Source organism: Helianthus annuus, chromosome 7 (genome assembly GCF_002127325.2).
Source record: "Helianthus annuus cultivar XRQ/B chromosome 7, HanXRQr2.0-SUNRISE, whole genome shotgun sequence".
Taxonomy (NCBI): Eukaryota; Viridiplantae; Streptophyta; class Magnoliopsida; order Asterales; family Asteraceae; genus Helianthus; species Helianthus annuus.
Window position 1 is genome coordinate 23112084 of NC_035439.2, and position 22312 is coordinate 23134395.

The 22312-nt window shown below is 37.7% G+C and overlaps 1 protein-coding gene across 1 annotated transcript; it reads right to left on the reverse strand.

The window, feature by feature from the left end:
• Positions 1-20604: 20604 nt before the first annotated feature.
• Positions 20605-21024, reverse strand: LOC118480166. Its single transcript, XM_035974874.1, has one exon. The coding sequence runs from the start codon at positions 21022-21024 to the stop codon at positions 20605-20607; it is 420 nt and encodes a 139-aa protein (XP_035830767.1).
• Positions 21025-22312: the final 1288 nt, after the last annotated feature.

Sequence of the window (22312 nt, forward strand, 5' to 3'; positions counted from 1 at the left end):
AATGTTATTTACGACACTTAAAAGCTTATTTAAGCACTTTAACGGATTACTATCCAACCGAACAACCGGATTATACCCGGAACATAAAAATATTGTCAGTAACAATATTGGTCTTTTTCTGAGCCAGTTAGGGTCCCTGAATACCCTAACACCCGCTATAGAGCACATCACACCACTAACCGAGTTAACCCCTAAATCTAACCTACTTAACTAAACTCTAACCTAACTAATCTAGTTGGAATCGGACCAAGACCCCCCCCCTTGTAACCGGCCCCATAACTAGGGGGACACCATGGTACACACTTTGATTATTTTATTGTTTGTGCACAATATCTAGGAGACATGAAACCCATTGGACTAAGCTCACCCTAATTGTCTATAAGTATCAAGGGTTACATACAAGATCATTATCATTTCATAACACAACCACAACTCTCTCCCTCTTGCTCCACCACTCTCGGCCGAACACCCCTCCCCCTCCACATCCATTTTCGAGTTTAGTTCATTCCATTCCAACATCATACAAGTGTTCAAGTTCACGCATAAGGAGTCTTGGAGCTAACGGAAGGCGAAGGACCTCGTTATCTTGCTTTTATCCACCACTTCTTCGCATAGATTCCTCCCTAGCCCCGAGCTAGAGGTATAACACTTAAAACACCCTCTCGAACTAATCTAAGGTGGTTAATAAGATTTGTAACGGTTAAAACTCAGAAACTTGCATTTTGAATCTTTAAAGTCTACTAAATACATGAATCTTGTTGGTTAAAAGCTTAATAATTGTGTAAAAGATGTAGTACTTGAAAGATGTGATTATTTAGGCCCGATCTACGTTGTGGTAGCTCGGATCACCATTTAACCCGGTTCGGTTAAGATCATGGATCTTGACATAAGCTTGTTTCGGACGGTACAAGGGTTAAAAGGTGAAACTCTACCACACGAGAAACATGAACTTGTGTAAAAGTATTTTTACTTGTGAAATAGTGTTTAAAACTAGCGGATCTACGTATCTGCAAGTGGTATTTTCAAAAGACCAAGTGACGAGAAAATCATGTTTTCTAAAAGTCGGATGACACACTAACAAGTATGATTTTTACAAACCACAAGTGTATAAACACTTGTGAAACGAAAAGTTTCGACAAAATAACAATCTTTGTAAAAGATGACGGGAAGATGTAAAGATGGATTTATTCTAAAAACGAGGTTTTTACGAGATTAAACTATTTTATACAAAGATCCACAAACTATAACGGGATCTACACTATAGTTTTCGGAAAAACTACAAGTTCATGTGATCATGCGATTTACATACTTGTCGACTAGTTTGATGTGTCGGAAATTGTTTGATTGAATCAAGAAGTTGTTGAAATGATTTTTGTAAAAGAAAATGATACGCTTGAAAGCGTGGCCACCTCCAGTTACAGGGGAAAGTTACAGGGGAAACTCTGGCGAAATTTTTCTAAAAACATAACACTTAGGATTATTTACAAGTGTTAGAATTATTTTTGATATGTTTTCAAAATATATTTCGCCATGACTTTATTTACAAATATTCGGAGGTGGGATTTTCACAAAATTAAACGTGATAAATATATATTTGGTAAATATAATTTTTCACAACACTGTTTATGATTATTTTGTGAAAATACACAAATATTATTTTTAGAGTAAAAATAGTATTTACAAAAGTTGACGAATCCAAAATAATACGAACGCTTTCACGATGAACATATGAGTTACAACGGTAATTATTATTACCACACGATTACTAAAACGTAACTTACGCATTATACGGAAATGATTATGAACGTATATTTTATCAACGTATTATTTTTGGGGAAAAATTATGTGAAATGGAAATATAGTATTTTTGAGAAAAATATTTATATTTGGAATTAGAAATGAAAATATATTAAGTGAGACTTAATATTATAAATTGAACGCACATGTATTAAATCCCCCATCCTTGGGAAGGAGATTAACTACCAAGTACATGCAAAATATAAACACGAAATAGTTGCCTAACTATTTCCCAAAAACCTAAACTATAAAGCTAAGGCACGGCCATCCGTCTAATAGAATTAGTACATGTAGGTCGTCGCACAGCTGACATTCGGAGTACTTGGTAGAGACGCACTGACTGTGAGTTCATGTCCCCCTTTTCTCTTAACTGTTTTCAGTTTTCTAAACTGCGGGGGTGAAATACATGTTACTATTTACGAGTACCTTATACATGGTATGGTTAGCGTAAGGAGGGTTACTACTTAGATCATGTGAGTGGGTAGGCGCAACTTGAGGCCATTAATCCTCATTGTAGGACCGAGGGACAGTAGCGGTAGATCTATCTGGGTGTAGCGAGCCCAGCCCCAGGCCCAGCATAACGGACCTCGGGGTGACTTTGTGCCCAACGCATAAATCCACTAGGTTTGAGTCTTCCTACTTGCACTTCACACATATCAATGGCCTTGCAAACCATTGGTGATCTCTTTTTCCTTATTTGCTACATACCAGGATTTTTGATAATTACAAAGGTTTATTTACTCACTTACACATGAACTCGCTCAACATTATTGTTGATTTTTCAACTTACATGTATTTCAGGGAATTAAAAGATCTGGCACGGTATGGCACGTTTTCCTGCTGCACTATTTTCCAAGGTCATCCGGAGTTTAGGGAATGTGACTCTTTCCTGGACAAGTCACAGTCCTTAAACTGTGTTTATGATATGTTGAGTTTGTATTGTCTGTTGAACAAGATTATGGTTGTTAGGGTGTTTCCCGTTAAAACAATGTTATGGTATTTTCGGTTTTAAACTTAATGGATGATCTTGCATATTTTTAAATTCATATAGCTTTGTTATGATTAAGCTATGGTATTAAGAAGTCACACCAAATTAACCACGCTTCCGCAAAGCCAGGGTGTGACATTAGTGGAGTGGCATCCTACCTCTGGAGGATGGCCGTGCCTTGTAGAAAGTTCGTGAACACACCTTTGCTTTTGCTTTGCTCGATTTGCTTATCTTCTTTGATTGTAAGAGTATGGGATAGAGTTTAGCCTAATGATAAGCCTAATAACCTAATTTTAAACAATGATGCACACGAACTGGGTTAGTAACTAATACAGCAGTTACGACAATTCACGAGATTAAACCCTCACAACGATTAACAAAGTGCAATACTTAACAATTCAGCGGATTCACAACGAATAACAGAGCATAGTCCGAATTTGGATAATACTCAAATATTCAAGTCGAACTCACGACGAATAACAAAGTATAAACTCAATTTGAGCAGCACTTAATCATACGTTGGATAATTTCAATCAATCGGACATTGAATCGTAATAGCGATCGAATTAATACCCTGAATCGTAGCAGCGTTTCGGGATTGGTGTGTGTTTTGGAGTAATCAGACAATAACTCAACGTACAGAGAGAATTTGTACGTCGTTCCAACTCCCAAATTCAAGTCCCAAAGCCCTCTATTTATACTGAAAAATTGACTCCCTCGTGTGTCGCGACAGGGAGATGTGCATCTGTCGCGTGGCGCGACGGGTTACTTTTTAGGGTAGGGTAGGTTCGTGTCCAACATAGCCTTGGTGAGTCATAATTTGACGAAATTCTCATCCTACAACAAATTATAAGGATAATCGTTGGCTAGGGTTTACCCCTCTTGAGTTTTAGGGGTCCTGATCCTGATTCTGATTGTTCTGAAACTTTCAGGGTTTGTGCAGAATCACCTGGGGATCTTAATTAGGGTTTCCTTAATAGATAATTAACATCCTAAGTATAGATTTTAGTGAGAGTTGTTACATTCTCCCCACCTTATTTAAATCTCGTCCTCGAGATTTATTGGAATAAGTTAGGATACTTTCGCTTTATTTCTGCTTCGAGTTCCTAAGTATATTCCGGTCCTTTCTTCGAAACCTATTTGACTTTGACCAGTACTTATCTTTTATGCTCGAGAAACTTAACCTTTCTGTCTTCTATATAAAGTGGTTTCTCAACTAATCTTTAAATTTTTCATTCACTTATATGTCTTGAAGAGGTACTACCAGCTATTCGTCAGATAGATATTTCTTAAAATTGGATATATGAAATACTTAGGGAAGACTTAACCTTAGCCGTAACACTTAAAATAAATAACACAGTAAAGTATTGAGTCTTTGCACTTGGAGTGAAGCATCGTTGCGGATCATTGAGCATTGTACAGGTTATAGTCTGGTTTTATCAAAAACTTTTCCCTTTTTAAAACCAAGTTCACTATAACTAATGGCTCTGATACCACTTTGTCACACCCCTCCAAAACCCCACCCCGCCTTGGAGGCGTGACATGCCCAGGATCATAGCCACCAATCATATTGAACAACGTATTTAAGTAAATAAAACCAACCACAATACAATTGGTGTCAAAACATAGTTTGAGTTTACAGCGGAAGCAAAACATAAGTTTTAATATAAGTTTCCCCACAACGACCACGCTTCCCAGTGCAACCTCCTTAAGCTAGAGACCTAATGACCTGCAAGGCATGTAACAACGAGTCAACAACAAAGTTGAGTGAATTCACGGTTGGTTCACTGGCTTACTAGCCCGTATCGCGGTCTCCCAGACATGTGTGCGAAGGTTAGTATCCGTATCGCGTCGCATCGCGGCCCTACAGGCATGTGTGCGAAGATTTAGTGGAGTGGCATCCTACCTGTGGAGGATGGCCGTGCCTTGTAGAAAGTTCGTGAACTCACCTTTGCTTTTGCTTTGCTCGGTTTGCTTATCTTCTTTGATTGTAAGGGTATGGGATAGAGTTTAGCCTAATGATAAGCCTAATAACCTAAATTTAAACAATGATGCACACGAACTGGGTTAGTAACTAATACAGCAGTTACGACAATTCACGAGATTAAACCCTCACAACGATTAACAAAGTGCAATACTTAACAATTCAGCGGATTCACAACGAATAACAGAGCATAGTCCGAATTTGGATAATACTCAAATATTCAAGTCAAAATCACGACGAATAACGAAGTATAAACTCAATTTGAGCAGCACTTAATCATACGTTGGATAGTTTCAATCGATCGGACGTTGAATCGTAATAGCGATCGAATTAATACCCTGAATCGTAGCAACGTTTCGGGATTGGTGTGTGTTTTGGAGTAATCAGACAATAACTCAACGTACAGAGAGAATTTGTACGTCGTTCCAACTCCCAAATTCAAGTCCCAAAGCCCTCTATTTATACTGAAAAATTGACTCCCTCGCGTGTCGCGACAGGGAGATGTGCATCTGTCGCGTGGCGCGACGGGTTACTTTTTAGGGTTGGGTAGGTTCGTGTCCAACATAGCCTTGGTGAGTCATAATTCGACGAAATTCTCATCCTACAGCAAATTATAAGGATAATCGTTGGCTAGGGTTTACCCCTCTTGAGTTTTAGGGGCCCTGATCCTGATTCCGATTGTTCTGAAACTTTCAGGGTTTGTGCAGAATCACCTGGGGATCTTAATTAGGGTTTCCTTAATAGATAATTAACGTCCTAAGTATTGATTTTAGTGAGAGTTGTTACAAGAAGGAATACTTATGTAGGACTGGTTTTCACTCCGTAACGATTGCGAACCGACTCGTGTAACGTGCGGAATCCATACACGAACGTGACCAGACACACAAGACGTACTAAATCTGTGATTCTATTGAATAATATGAAACCGTACAAAGAACCGTGAATCACCTTGCCACTTTCTCTCTCTAGCCTCTAGCTCTCCAAGTCTCAAATGTGGCAAAAGTTCTAATCTCTAACCCTAAGGGTTCTATTTATAAGCAAAGGATATAAGGAGGTTCTCCTTATTTACAATAATGCCACCTTGCCTTTCTTATCTAAATATTACAATATAAGGCTAGTTAGATTAGTTTCTCGCTACGGTCTGTCTTGACGGGGGGGGATATACATAAATGCACTAACAGACTCCCCTTTGGATATTGCCGCAGTCAATGTCGTAGTGTCTTGTCTTTCTCTATCTCTGAGTCTTCTTGAAGCTTTATCACATCTTCAGCAACATAGACTCCCTCTTGCTCGAACAGAATCCCCGTGGATCTGTCTTCAGCTTTTAGCTTCCCCTTTCATTAAACTCTTTCTTCATCAGGCTCCCCCTTTCGTCAAGCTTCCGTGCTTTGGGATCGACACCTGGCTTTCCGGATACAAGCTCTTCCAGGAAAGTTACCTGGCTCCTCGAATGCACGCTCCCCCTTGCATTGAGCTCGTCTTCAGACTCCCCCTTAGACCCGGCTATCGGGATCGTAATCTGGAACAACATCTGCAAAGACTCAAACATTTATAAGTACAAACATTTTGATCATCCAGGATTGAATAATCTGGCTCTCTCAGCTTAATGCTAAAATATTTCGACAGTGAAAGCATTTTCAGTTGTCCAGGAATCGTGACCTGGCTCTTACAAACTTTTTAATCAAGATCCTGGCTCTAAAATATAATAATATGAATATATCCAGGATTACTTGATTCTCTCCCCCTTTTAACAATCTTTATAGATTTGGCAGTATTAAGTATCCAAACTCGAAAACTAGTTCTTTAAAATAGATTTTAACAATTTATGAATCCAAATCCCTCACAGTTAATCATCCAAGTCCAACTTCATGACCTTGGAAATATCACAAACTATTCTTGATTTTTGAATAACAACTTCAAGTTTCAAATGAATAAACTTGTTTTATTCTCAGAAACACGATCAGCAAATTTAGATTTTGAAACTCAGCTTTCAGACATCAGTTGTCGAAAATAAAACGGAATCAAAATCTTTTTGGAATTTTCTGAAATTTAAAGCAGTAAAGAAATATTTACAAACATATTTACAGACAATATTTTTGTTTGAGTTTGCGTCAGAGGATCATATCAGTTTTTGATAAATCACTAGCACCGTTGAGCTTTAAACACTTTAAGTTCTAAACGATTCACTTAGATTGTCAGTATAGTGATCTACTTAAATTTTCACACAAAGTTCAATCGTTTCGAGATACAATATTAGTGTTTAAAGAACTTAAACTTATTCGCGTGTCCCACCTTAGAATATACTCCCATATCAAAATTCCCTAGATTCAGTCTTACAGGTGAGTATACCAATTTGATATCTGTTCTCTGGGTTAGTGCGAGACCTTCAGAGCTCAGGTATGAACTTCCGTTTAGTCAAAGAGATGAAGGCTCGACTTTAGGTGTGTTCCCTTTAGGGAATCTTTTCTTCAACTGCAATTGATTCATATCTTACGATATTTTTCAATTTTTGTGCAAAGGGTAAGCTTTAAAATCACGTAAAGTATTATACGAAGTCTAGGCCATTGCTTTCGCAATATCAGAAGAACAGGAATAATACCCCAGATAACAAACAGTATAAAGACCTAGTATCTCAGAATTAGGCAATCTCTCAAACAAGATTTCGGGGGTTACCCATATATCCGAGAGATGTTCCCTACGAGATAAGCATGTATTTGATATTTAGGTTTATATCTCGAAAACAATCTACTAAACGTGTAAAAACCTATTGGCATATCATCAGTGAGACAGTTTATCACATTTAACATTCCATTTCTTTAGCGTACTGTGATTGTCTAACTGATGTACTATCATTTCCTCTTTTTACACAAAAACTCATATTTGAATTTTATCATGTTTTTAGCTTTTTCAAATTTTCTAATGTTTTTGGATTTTCTGACAATTTCTTACTCCCCCTAAAATACAAAACCATTTAAAGAAAATTTGACAACCTGATGTAGATAGCTTTGTCTCGCTATCCATTTTCTGCTTCACATGCTCTGATTTGAAGAAAATATAATGTACCCCCATGATTTACAACACATTGACATTTTGCAGTTTGAAAACCATTTTTCAATCTTGTGAAATTAATCATGTTTGTTCAGCCGTGAGGGTTTCGGCGTATTCACTCAACATATTTTTGAATTTTGACAAATTTAAAAACAAACATATTTTTGATTTTTCAAATTTTTGACAAACTAAAAACATATTTATGGTTTTTAAATTTTTCAATTTTTAGGGTTTTGAGATATGGTTTATTTATGTACAAAAACAAACAAACTCCCTGTTTCAGTTGCAGAGTTTAGCAGCCTCCTCTCCCCGTGCCAGACTGCTTCCTTCGATGATTTGACTTTCATCCTCTTTCTGAAGCACCTGCACATTCAAATTACCCAATTATTTGAACAATTTAGCCCAGGTCTGTTTGACCTTAGGCATTTCAACACAAAATGCATCATTTAACTTCGGAAAATCTTTGTCATTTTGTACAAAGACTTTGTCAATTTTGACTTCAACTTTTTCATCATTTACCGAAGCGATTTGTTTCTTAACAGACCATGTTTGACCTTTTGGAGAACCTCTTTTATAAAAATGTGAATCTTTTTGAATATTTTGATTCTGAACAATAGTTGGTTTCCAAAAATGTTGTGGTTTTGTTGCGTCGACTTTTGTTCTCCAACATTGTGTTGTTCTAAATCTGGGTGTGTGAGAATTCCATGTCTGTCTAGAATCAAGCTTGTTCGAGTTTGATTTCCAAGTTTGATTCGAAGCAAACTTGTTTGTGTTGTACCTCCAAGTTTGTTTTGAATCAAATCTGGTTGACCTTTGTTTCACATCCTCAGATTTCGGTTTCTCAACATCATCAGACTTCTTTTTCGTTTAGACACCAACAAGTTTTAGATTTGGACACTTGTGAGCAAGATGTCCAGTTTGATCACATTTGAAACATGTTCTCTTGGACACATCTTTGACCTGTTGTTGTTGCTTTTTCTGAGCATAGAACTCTTCATTAGACTATCGTCTAAATTGGAGTTCTTTCTCTTCTTTGGAACTTGTTCCATGAACAAAGTTTGTCTTTTTCTGATAATTTGATTTTTCATTTTTATTCCAACTTTGTTTCTTCTTATAACCCAACCCAGCCTTCATGTTTTTCTTCTTGAAACTAGGTTTGTTATAAAAAGTTTTATGACCTTTTCCAGCAAACTTTGGAATTTCAGATTTTTCAATTTCAACCATTTTGAAAACTTTATCAATCTTTTCTGAAATCACATTCTGAATTGGGAATACAATATCTAAGAATAATTTGTCCGATCCAATCATGGTATAAACCAATCCTTTTGAATCATCATTCAAATTTTTCTCAGATTTTGAGTTTTTCAGATATTCTTCATGAAAACTACCTTCATTTTCATCTTGTGATTCAATTTTACCTGTTTCAACCGACTCTTCTTTCAACACACTTTCAACGACCTTACCTACCACCTCTGAATCACTTGAATCATCAGATTTGGAATAGGTTACGTCAATGTTATCTGGCAATTGATCGACCATGTTGAAAGCTTTTTAGACTTTCTCATCATCATAAAATGCAAACTTTTCCGGTGGAGGAACTTGATGATACTCAGAACCAATACCCTTTTTGTTTTTCTCAAAATCATCATCACCTGGTTTTATGTTGAAAATTCTTTCAAGCACATATGATGACGCATGATAGCTTTTTAACTTGTTGTTATCCTGTTCTAAATCGGCTATTTGACGCTTCAACTTAGCAACATTCTCAATATAAGAATTAACAACTTGTTGCTTTATTGAATACTATCTCTTTAGCGTATCAGTTGTTTCAGAACAGTATCTCAATCTAGATTGAACAAGTTTCATTTGACTTTTCACGTCTTCATATGATTGTTTTGTAATGTGGTAAGCCAATTTTATTGAATCATACTCCTTTTTCATTTCTTGAAATACATTTTCTTTTTGAACACATTCTTCTGTCATTTTCGAAACCTTTTCTTTCAAAATTTCATTTTCTTTTTCTAAACTCTTGCACTTTTGTGTTAGTTTTTCATCATTTTCTTTTAAACTTTTTCATTTTCTAACATTTCTTTGCATTTTTCTTTGAAAACATTTTTGATTTTAGTAAATTCTATGTCTCTTGTTCTGAACTTTGCGTCTTTTTCAGTACAAGCACTGCATGTTTCCATGTATTTCTTGCACTGTTCAACATTTTTGTTTAAGACTTCAGAATCAGATTTTACCTCAGTGATTGGTATTTCGACTTTTTCTGTTGTCTCTGTCTGATCAGCATCTTTCTTATGTTCTTCTTTTCCAGTACCAACATCATCACCAACATCCAAACTCTCAGTCTCTTCAACCAAGTTTTCTATCTTCACTTCTTCTTCTTCTTCTTCTTCTTCTTTTTTCTTCATCTCTTCTTCAACCTGCTGTTCTTCAATAACAGCTTCTTTTTCAAAACTTTTTCTTCTACCTTCTCTTCCTCAGCTACCTTCTTCAAATCAGTTACCAACTCATCAACATTCTTCTTCATTCTTTCTTCATCCCTCTTCTTCAGACTTGCTGTCATTATATCACGGATTATCTTGTCCAGTCTTTTCAGATAAGTTTTGTCTTTCGCAACATTTGAATAATATTCGCCGAACTGAGGAATTACTGCAGGAACATCATCAAAAACCACTTCTTTTCGATGAACGACAGGATCACCATTTTTGTTGACATAGCAATCTCTCTTCTTGTCGTATCTTCCATAGTACTTTGCATCTTCGTACTCTTCATGCATTTTCTCAATCCTGCACCCTTCAAAGAATCTTTCTCTTTCGGTTTTCTCTTTCAGTATTTATTCTCGTGTTTTCTCCTTGATTTCAGCAACAAAAGCACGATGTTTTCTCTTTGATACAGTTCTGCCATGAGCTGTGAGACGGTCATCAACAAGATCATCTTCTGGAAGAAATTCGCTCCAGTAAAACCCTTCATCATCATGGATTACTGCACAAGCTCTTGACTTCTCTTTGGGATTATTTTCAATCAGTTTCGGCTCTTCTTCGCTACGGTGGTAAATCGCCTTTCGGTAATAATCATCATTGAAAGTTTTCTTGGTTTCATCAACTTTAGAATTTTTACATTCTCTTTTGAAATGACCTTTTTGCTTACATTTGAAGCAGGTCACTTTGGATTTATCAAATCCCAGCTTTGTTGACGGACCACCTATTGACTGCTTCCCAGTAATCTCCATATACCTTTGAGTTCTTTGAATGTAACTTGCTAAACACCAGCGTATGTCAATGAGTTCCATTTCTGCTGGGTCAATCTGGTCGTAGTCTTCCTTTGTCAGCTCTGAGTTTCCAATTTTTCCAGATACTAGACCTTCGTATGACTCTAACACAGATGCCAGAAAACTCATTTGTTGTTTTGCTGCATTGATGCTCAAAGCCAGAGAATTCTTTAGTTTTAAAGCGATGTTGTAGAGAATTTCTTCAGATTCTTTAGGATTTGCTTTTGTAGAAGAAGAATGATATCCTGGATTGTAGCTTGATGAGCTTTTCTGTGGTTCTTTTGATTTTTCAACACTGAATGCTGTCTTTGGTGATTCACCAACTTTCACTGAAGGTGTGCTACCTTTGTAATAAAGACCAACATTCTGTTGATGTGAAGAACTGCTCATCTTGTTTTGTTTCTGCAATTCAAGCTCATGAGTTTCAATCTTTTCAATCAACACATCGAGAGTAGTTGTATCATATAAAACATCATATTTCAAAATAAAAACAAACGTTTGCCACTGATCAGCTCGTGGTAACGCTTCAATTATTTTGTCAATCACTTCTTCTCTCGTTTTCACAATTCCAAATCTGTCTAACTCAATTTTTAAATAGCAAAAACGTTCAATCATTTGTCTCACTGTCTCTCCCTTTAAACTATCAAACAAATCAAACTCCTTTTTTAGCAAAGCAATTTTATTCTTTTTAATTTGTTTGTCACCCTCAGCTTTAACCCTTAATGTTTCCTAAACCGATTTTGATGACCCGTCATGATTTAACAATGACAATATATCATCTCAGATAGATTGTTGAATCAATGCTATCATCTTCTGCTCATATGAGAACTTTCGTTTGTCTTCATGGGAAAGATCATTGAGATGTATCTCTTCATGCTTGTCATTGATCGGTCGACTGTATCCAAACTCTAAGCAGAACCAACTCGCGTGAGCATATGCCTTGGTCCAGTTCATGAATCTCTCTTTCCACCATGTATAATCTTCAATATTTTCGAGTTTAGGTGGTTTTGAATACGTCCCATAGAAATTATCATGTTTTATGTTATCATTAATTGTTTTTGTTATTGATTTAGGTGTGACTGTTGAAGTTTCCGACGATTCTGATGTGAATGCTTTGTAGAACGTATTGTAAAACTCTTTAGCCATGACGTAATCTCCTCGAATCACCTAAATCAATCAAACAACAATGATTAGATTTAAAAATTATCAAACAGCTATTGGATCGGATGAGTATCCGATCGAGTGGGTCAACAGAAGTCAACAAAGTAATAATGATCAGATGACAACGGATCGGATGGTGATCCGATCGAGTGATGATCTGATGATTGACAATGTGCTTTGGATCGGGTGGTGATCCGATCGAGTGACAATGTGCCTTGGATCGGGTGGTTATCCGATCGAGTGATAGTGTGCCTTGGATCGGGTGGGGATCCGATCGAGTGACAGTGTGACTTGGATCGGGTGGGGATCTAATCGAGTGAGTATCCGTCACTTTGACCTAAGACACAAGCAAGTAGAATGATTAGAATCGGATGGCAATCCGTTCGGATTGCCACTCGATGCTTGCACTTAAAACTTGAATGAACAATGTACTGTGGATCGGATGGTGAGCTGATCGGGTGGGTCAATCAAAGTCAAACTTTTAATGAAATGCAATGAATCGGGTGGTGATCCAATCGAGTGGGGTAAGATGGTTCGGATGGTCACCCGATCGGGTGGCCATCCGATCGGTGAACATCACTGTGAATATTAACAGCAACAGTCAACATATTCATCAAATACTTTCGAACACAAAAATTTAGATTTCTCTCAAATCGCTTAGAATTAAGATCTAAAAATTTGTAGGCTTTTAGATCAAGTGTTTTCGCACAACATATAAAAAAATCAGCGATTTTTAACCGTAAAAACCCGCTTAGTTTTGCGATTTTCAGTCAAGAACGTGAAAGAGATGAAAAAAGAAGAAATTTTGACAAATCTGGATGAAATTGGATCTGAATCTACTGAATTCGTGTGAGACCCTGTGTGTTTGATTTGTGCAATCAAGCTCCTGCTCTGATACCACTTGTAGGACGGGTTTTCACTCCGTAACGATAGCGAACCGACTCGTGTAACGTGCGGAATCCATACACGAACGTGACCGAACACACAATACGTACTAAATCAGTGATTCTATTGAATAATATGAAACCGTACAAAGAACCGTGAATCACCTTGCCACTTTCTCTCTCTAGACTTTCTCTTTCTAGCCTCTAGCTCTCCAAGTCTCAAATGTGGCGAAAGTTCTAATCTCTAACCTTAAGGGTTCTATTTATAGGCAAAGGATATAAGGAGGTTCTCCTTATTTACAATAATGCCACCTTGCCTTTCTTATCTAAATATTACAATATAAGGCTAGTTAGATCAGTTTCTCGCTACGGTCTGTCTTCACGGAGGCGATAGACATAAATGCACTAACAACTTACCTCATCTATGTGGACACTCGTGTGAGAAGAATTATGAGCTGGATTTTCCTGAAAATCACTAAGAAGCTTATCTTGATTCCTTTTGATAATAACCACTTCTTCAGCTAATTGTCCAACATGCTGTGACAATGCCTTAACCTCCCTATCTCTAACCTCGTTGCTTTTCTGAATACCCTTCAAAAACTCCATGATCGTGTCAAATTTTTCATTGATGGAGTTATCATTTGAATCATGCTGACCCGTTTGCTCATTCTCTTAAGTCTGCCAGTTGCTTTCATAGTTATCTTGATCTCCTTGATAGCTCGAATGTTTGTAGAATCCATTCTTCATTTCTTTCAACAGTTCTATAATCTCACCATCCGAACCTTCAACTGGACCACTCGATCTTCCATAACTATTTTGTTGAGCATTATTAAACCGTTGCTGACCCGATTCTGACCCCTTTGAATAAACTGTTACGGTGGAGGCGCAAAATCATTATACCCATCAAATCAAAACTGGTCATAATACCCATTCATTTCATCTGCATTATATCTAGCATAACGGTTTTGAGTCGCTGATTGTCTGTTTTGAAAGTTCATTTGCTAATGCATTGGTTGGTTATGTTGTGACAATTCAGCATCCTCGAATTCATTATACCCGGGCTGATAAGCTCGATCCATGATTTGAAGACCTGCACAAGCACAAACAAAACACCCAAGTGTAATATCGAACTAACAAAAATAATAAGAACAAGAAAATATTTTTGGGTTTTTTAGGTTTTTTTAATCAAAAAGCAAGAACAACTAACTACTAACTAACTAACACTAAGCGCACTAATTCCCCGGCAACGACGCCATTTTGACGACTGTCGTTAGGGTCAATCAAAAGCCTAATTAAACTACGTAGATAGCGTAAGTAGGGTATCGTATCCATGGAGAATTTGTGGTCAGTGTCAGAAAAATTAACTAAAACTAAACTTATCTAAATTGGGGTTTTATTTGTAGATTTAAAAGAAAACACAATTTGTCACGAAAAGTTTTATCAATATTAAGAAGACGCAACTTCCACCCGGAATCCCGAATACCCGTTTTAATATAAAAATTTGTTTTCTTATTCAAAACACCACATAGACGTGGCCTTGTGATTAATGGTTTTGAATAATTGTTAAGGATAGTTTTTAATATTCACCCTTCAACTTAACAACCAGTTTAATTGTATCAACTACCCACCAAATTACCAACCCGCTAACAGCGTAAGTATGTTGCCAATACGCTTGATAAAACAATAAGTAATTCAAACACAATAAAACGTTTATCAATAAGCCAACACAAGTAGTCAAGTTATACTAGTTTACAAGAATCAGAAAAAACGAATAATTAAGTCAAACCGCTTAAACGTTTATCCGGGCGGAGATCACCGAAAGATTTAGCCGCGCATGGTGATCTTCACAGCTTCGGTTGTCATACCGAGTTGAACCGACTTCATTGATTGGCTTGAGATATGAAGAAATGAAAAGGTAATACTTAATTCGTCCCTTCGATCGTAATTCACGGCTGATGGATATTTTTCTCAAAGTTTATGAATGATTTCTTTATATATAATGTGATGTCGACTGTTGATGTGATTTTTTTATTGTGATACCCTTAACTTCCAAATCTTAGCCAAGTATATAATATTTCTTTGTATGTCGGCTATGCACATGAAATCCCCAAAGGACAACCCCCAAAACATATTTTAAATACATTCCCACTTAATTATCCAAGATTCCACCCACTTGTGCATGACTTACGGGCCTCGATCCTTTTTCACTCCATCATGCGTCCAAATTGCCCTCATGGCCCATCAAACTTTATTAACAGCCCACCTTTTAATGCCTCACTAAATCCATGCTCAAGACTTTTGTGCCTTTCATTTTTCCTGCAACGGAATTTAAACAATTAATATTTTCCTATTAAAATCAATATTTAATTGCATTCATTTTGTTTCATATGATTCTATGCTTATTCCCACTAAAACATTTATTAAACATATTTAATCATTATAGCACATTTATATTCAAAACCCATAAGATATAAGAATTGTTTATATACAATCTTTTGTGACAATATCGATATATTTAGATTATAAATAATATCAATTAAAGTGTGTGTAAATTGCACCGATCAGGAAGAAGAAATGGAACTAAGAGACATGTTGGAAGAAGAGGAGTGAACTTTAATAGAAAATAAGAAGATGCTCAAGGAATTGGAGTTCAAAAAGAATGCAGACATGAAGCAACAGTCTAGGATTAAATGGGCGATAGATGGTGACGAGAACTCCAATTTTTTCACGGGGGGGGGGGGGGGGGGGGGGGGGGTCAACAACAAGAAAGCGAAGAACACAATACCCGGATTAAATATTGGGGGTTCTTGGGTCACGAAACCGTCTTTGGTCAAAAGAGAAGTGTTTCATTTTTTTAGGAAAACGTTCATTGAAAACTACCCTAAATGGTCGGATTTGAATTTCCCTAATATAAAGAAGCTCTCGGATGATCAAAAAATGCTCCTCACGAAAGCCCTTCACAAAAAAATGAAATTAAGGAGGTAGCTTTTGATTGTGGGGATGATAGGGCACCGGGGCCCGATGGTTTCAGTGTGAGATTAATAAAGCATTTCTAGTTGTTTTTTGAAGATGATTTGTTTAACATTAAGGCTAATTTTCGCAAGGACGAGACTATAAGTTGTGGAAGGGGATCTTCTTTCATTACCTTGATTCCTAAAATCAAAGACCCGGTGGAGCTTAATAACTATCATCCGATCACTTTAGTGGGGATTCTTAGTAAGATTATCTCTAAAATTCTTGCTAATAGATTCAAGAATGTATTAGATTTGTTTATTTCAGACTCCCAATCGGTGTTTCTTATAGGAAAGTTCATTTTGGACGGTCTTTTGGATATGAATGAATTAACAACTTGGAGCAAGAAGATGAAAAGGAAAATGTTCATTCACAAAATCGACTTCAAAAAGCTTAGGACAATGTCAATTGGAATTTTGTGGTTGACATTATGTCTCAAAAGGTTCCTAGCATGTGGTGCAAGTGGATTATGGGGGTTCTTTCATCGGCTAGATCCATAACGTGAGGTGAGGGTGTATGATTTTTAATATATTTTTAAGCATTTTTCACTCGTTTATCAAGCTTTAAATTTATAAAACACGATATAACACTATCACTCTCCACAACACACTAGGGCAAGTTAACCCATCGTTGGCGTAGTATAGTAATGGTAAGATACCGAGGTCGTCCAAGGACACAAGAGCTTTAGTACCGGAATATCGTCAACGTCTAATCTAACCAAATCTTGAGAAAAGATTTTTAATAGTTAAGAAAAAGAAAGAAACTAAAATAATAAAAGAAACAAATAGACAAGATAGAATCACTTGGTTCTGACTTTTTTTGTATCCTTTGATGATTTCCGCATTTTGGGTTTTTTAATAGATTATCGTAGTTATAATGGTATGTCCTTCTTTTGGAAGCAACGCTACCCTCTGACATATTGGTTTGAGCCAGCAGGGATACAGTACCGCAAGGCCGGAATATTAAAAGATAATTAAGTAAGTTATTAATTCAAAATGTGGCATGTCCTTCTTTTGGAGGCAACGCTACCCTCGGCCATATTGGTCTGAGTCGGCAGGGATAATGTCCCGCAAGGCCAGTTTAAAGTTTTAATAGTAGTTTATTTTTAAGGGATTCAAGCCGTTCTTACTTCCCTCGATTTGATACTATCTGCCTCAAAGGAAGTCCTAATAAGCTTGAATCAAGTACTCGCATGAGCTATACATTGAATGAGGCAAGAACTTTACCCAAACCACCCTTCTAACCCCCTATCCAGGCATTTAACGTGTTTTATATAGAACGTAAAGACACGAATGAGTGAATCAACAAAAACATGAAGAAATGATATAATAAAGTTCACTTTCAATATAAAAAACTAGTTATTAATACATACCCAATTAAAAAGTTTACCAAAGATTGAAATCAAAAGTAATACATAAAAGAGTTTGTCTTCACCAAGTGATGTAAGAGATTAGCCAATCATGGCCTTTGTTTGATAAAACTCTTACGATCAATCTTGGATCCCAAAACTACTACACGCTCTAAAGATGGATGATGGATGAATGTGCTGGATGATGGACGAATGAGGTGAATGATGATGGTATCGTGGTGGTGGAGTGGTGGCAGGTGTGAGAGAAGTGATTTGCTAAGGGATGGATTGCAATTGAACCAAGCACCCCTATTTATAGTTGGTAACAGACGGTTTACACGGTCTCATGCCTAGGGATGGTAATGGGTCGGGTTTGGGACGGGTTTAGGTAATCCTAACCCCAAACCCGATTAAATATGCTTGTCCCAAACCCGTCCCAAAACCCGTCGGGTTTCTAGCGGGTAAATACCCATCGGGTATCGGGTAACCTATTAATTTTAAAATGTTTACCCGTTGGGTATACCCGACCTAAAACCCATCGGGTACCTACTAATCAGTTACATTTAGTATTATCACTAAAGAAATATATCAAATAACTATAATTTACACGGGATAAAATACCTATGTGTATAGAAAAAAGAATGTATTATATATTTACATATTTAAAAATTTTAAAGAAATGATATCGGTTATACAATCGGGTAAACGAGTTTACTTTATCGGGTAATTGGGTCGGGTAAACGGGTATATCACCAAATCCCAAACACATTCCAAACCCGCAAAAAAAATAAAAACTAGTCCCAAACCCGTCCCAAACCCGATTAACCGACTCCAAACCCGTCCTAGATGTGTCGGGTTTCAGGTTTACCAATCGGGTTCGAGTTCGATTGCCATCCCTACCCGTGCCCAGAGGGCACGACCCCGTGCCTCCCTCTTCTTTGTATTCATTTATTGAGTTTTGTGAGTCCGTATGCTCACACGACCCCGTGTATCAATGACACGGCCTCATGGCCCTTGTACTTGTTGTACTATCCAAGATTCTACATATCTGGGAGTTGACCACGGCCCGTGTCTATGGGACACGACCTTGTTTCTCTTGCCTGCTTCTACTTGTCTCTTTCTTTTTGGAATCTTGAGTGGGGCACGACCCCATGCCTTGGTTGCACGACCCCGTTCTTGTCTTCTAATTTGTTGTTTTTGGTCTTGGGTGAAGCTCGGAGGGTCGGTATGATGTATCAACTTATCTTCTTCTGTATTCATGTTGGTTGTTGCCGTTAGTTTTTTCCTTTTGTACTTTTAAGCTCTTTTAATCATGAAAATCAAAGGTATACAAAGAAACACACTTTTTCCAACATTAGTACTAAAAATGGTTGATTTTATACCTTATTTGATATAATGTATATGTTGCATTTGGTGCATATCAAATACCCCCACACTTGAATCTTTGCTTTTCCTCAAGCAAAACACTTTAATATTGCTTACACACCCAATGAAATAGGTAGAGAAGAAATTTTGGGTCTTGATTTAGAGTGTCGGGAATCCAAGTTTTATTTATTATTGTTTTCACTTTATTTACAATCCTATTCGACATGATTTATTTAGAACTCTTTTTAAGAAAAATAAATATTTTTGGGCATAACATACCTTTTAAAATTTCATTAAGCTATATACAAATTCACACACCTCACAAGTGATCACTCAACAGTCGGCCGAAGATGTATAAGTGAAATGCTCGGTCTCGATATGGAACTTACACCTACTATATGCTTGACAAGTAATCAAACCTCTTCCTTTTTAACATAATCTTTGTAAATATCAAGATGACTTTAAAAGGGCAAGTTTTGGCTAGGGGTAGGGTAGTTTTATTTGAAAAGTGGCTAAAGGCGTAAAATGTAGGTTTTCTTTTGAAAATTTATTTATTTGTGACTTAGGTACAAACAAAGGTTTATAAGCAATAAGTTTGCTTATTTTTATTTTAATCAACTAGCGATTTTTTTATAGAATATTCACATGTTTTATTTGGGTATGTATTAGTGACTTTAATAACTAGTTTTTATATATAAGGCGAATTTATCTAACCATTCTTCATATGTTGTTGATTCGCATATTCGTGTCTTTACGGTTTATATAAAATGGGTTAACTACTTGGAAGGGGTTAGAAGGGTAGTTGGGTAATTCTATGTCTCGTTCAGTCTATAGAACCTGCGAGAACCTGGTTCAAGCTTAGTACTACTTCACGGTTTGGGCGGTATTGTCCGCCCCAGAAGAAAGTAAGAAATTGCTTGAATCCCTTATCTATAAACTACTATTAAAACTTTAAACTAACCCTACGAGGGTTGTATCCCTGCTGACTCAGACCAAAGGGTTGAGGGTAACCCTGCCAGGAAGGGGGCTACCACTTTTCGCACTAATAAGTACTTAATTATCTTTCAATAATCCGACCTTACGAGACTGTATCCCTGCTGACTCAGAGCAATAGGTTGATGGTAACGCTGCCTGGAAGAGGGCCTACGACTAAAACTTAAAGATAATCTCTTAAAATGCCCAAAGTGCGGAAATCATTAAAGGATACATAAAAGAGGAGTTGGAACCAAGTGATTCCTTCTTGTCTATCTGTTTTTCCTTACATTTTATTTTTGCTTTATCTTTTTATAACTTTAAAAACCTTTTTATCAAAATTTGGTTACAATAGACGTTAACGATAAGCCAGTACTAAAAGCCCTTGTGTCCTTGGACGACCTCGTTATCTTGTCATCACTATACTACGTCCGCGATGGGTGCACTTTCCCAAACGTGTGTGTAGAGTGATAGTATTATATCATGTTTTATAAATTTAAAACTTGAATTTGCTACTAAAAAGAGCTAAAATGTATCTTATATATATATACCGCACCACGTCAACATGCTCAATGTGTAGCTCTTTGAACCACTTTTGCAAGTCTTCTACCGCAAAGTTTGTACCGTTATCGGTGATGATTCGTAGTGGCAATCCGAACCGGCATATGATTTGTTCCCGTATGAACTTGTACATTACCATCGCTGTCGTCGAAGCCAGGGCCTTTGCCTCTACTCACTTGGTAAAATAGTCCACTACGACTATTATGAACTTCACTGCCCCGGGGCATCTAGGAATGGGCCAACCATGTAAATCCCCCACTGCTGGAACAGCCAGGCTGTTGTGACAGGGAATAAGGCATTTTTGGGTCGCAAAGTCTTGGGTGCATGCCATTGGCACGCGTCACATTTCCTTAAAACCTTCACCGCGTCTAAATGCATCCCTGGCCAATAGTATCTGGCATTCATAACTTTTTCCACAACCATTCTTGGGCCTGTGTGGATTTCACAGATTCCTTCATGTACTTCTCTGATAAGATAGTTTACATCTTCGGGGTCGACACATCGTATCATGGGTCCCGGGTAAGATCGCCTGTACAAGATGCCGTCGGACATCTGGTAGTGTAATGCTTTGTGTTGTACCTTCCGGGCCTCTGCCTTCTTCTCTGATAGTATCCCCGATGGTAAGTACATGATTATCGGCGACATCCATGACCAGGATCCCATCTGGATGGCATTCACCTGTCGGAGAGGAATAGACGCGTTCTTTAGTAGTTCGATGCGCACGTCTTTTGCCAGGTGCTAAAAACTTGTGGAAGCAAGTTTGCTTAATGCATCAGCGGGCTTGCTCTCGCTCCTGTTGATGTGAGTAATCTTGAAGGAGTTAAATTGCTGGAGCAACGACTTTGCCTGTTCAAGGTAGAGCGCCATGATTTCTCCTTTTGCACCATACAAACCGTTGATCTGGCCTGCCACCAACAGTGAGTCTACGTGTGCCTCGAGGTTCTTTACTCCCATTTTGACTGCCAGGCACAACCCTGCCAGGAAAGCTTCGTACTCGGCCGTGTTTCGTACTTTTAAATTCTAGGTGTATCGCGTAAGTGACCTCATGCTTTTCAGGACTCACAAGCCTCGGCTCTGCTCCTGCGCCATCCTCATTGGATGCGTCATCTGTGTATAATAACCAAACTTCATCTTCGGACTGTCTCTCAACCTTCTCCATTGCTTTGCATTCTCTGTCCTTATCGTCGGGCACTTCGGTGAGGAAGTCTGCTAGCACCTGCCCTTTGATCGCCGGTCTAAGCCTGAAAACTACATTGTATCCTCCAAGCTCAATGCCCTATTTGGCCAACCTTCTAGAGATTTCTAGCCTTGCTAGGATGTTACCAATGTTGTAATTTGTTAGGATATGGATAACGTAACCTGAGAAGTATCTACGTAACCGCCTGGAGGCATGGATGAGAGCTAGAACTAGTTTCTCCATCATGGAATACCTGGTTTCTGGGTAGTTTAAGGTGTGGCTGACGTAGTATACTGGGGTCTACATGCCCTACTGCTTTCTCCGAAGCTGACATATACATGACCAACGGTTCGTCTTTTATTGGAGCTGTAAGAGTTGGGGGGCGTATCAAACATTCTTTCATTCTTTGAAGTCAACCTCCGCCCCTTGAGTCCACAGGAACTTGTTATTCTTGACACAATTACGTAATGTTTTAATGAATGGGAATGATTTTGCAGCATGATTGGCGAGAAAGCAATTTAGTGCAGCTAAATGCCCTGCCAAGACTTGCATCTCTTTGATCATCGACAGGGACGGCATGCGTTCGATTGCTTGTACTTCTCTGGGTTTACTTTGAACCCATCTCTCATGACGATAAATCCTAAAAACTTTCCTTCTTCCATTCTGAATGAACATTTGGCTGAATTAAGCTTCATGTTGACATTGCGGAGGGTGTCGAAGGTTTTCTCTATGTTTTGCAGC

What these genes read in the sequence shown, in the direction of transcription:
- LOC118480166 (XM_035974874.1), bottom strand. Translation starts at nt 21,024, where the DNA reads ATGTACTTACCATCGGGGATACTATCAGAGAAGAAGGCAGAGGCCCGG.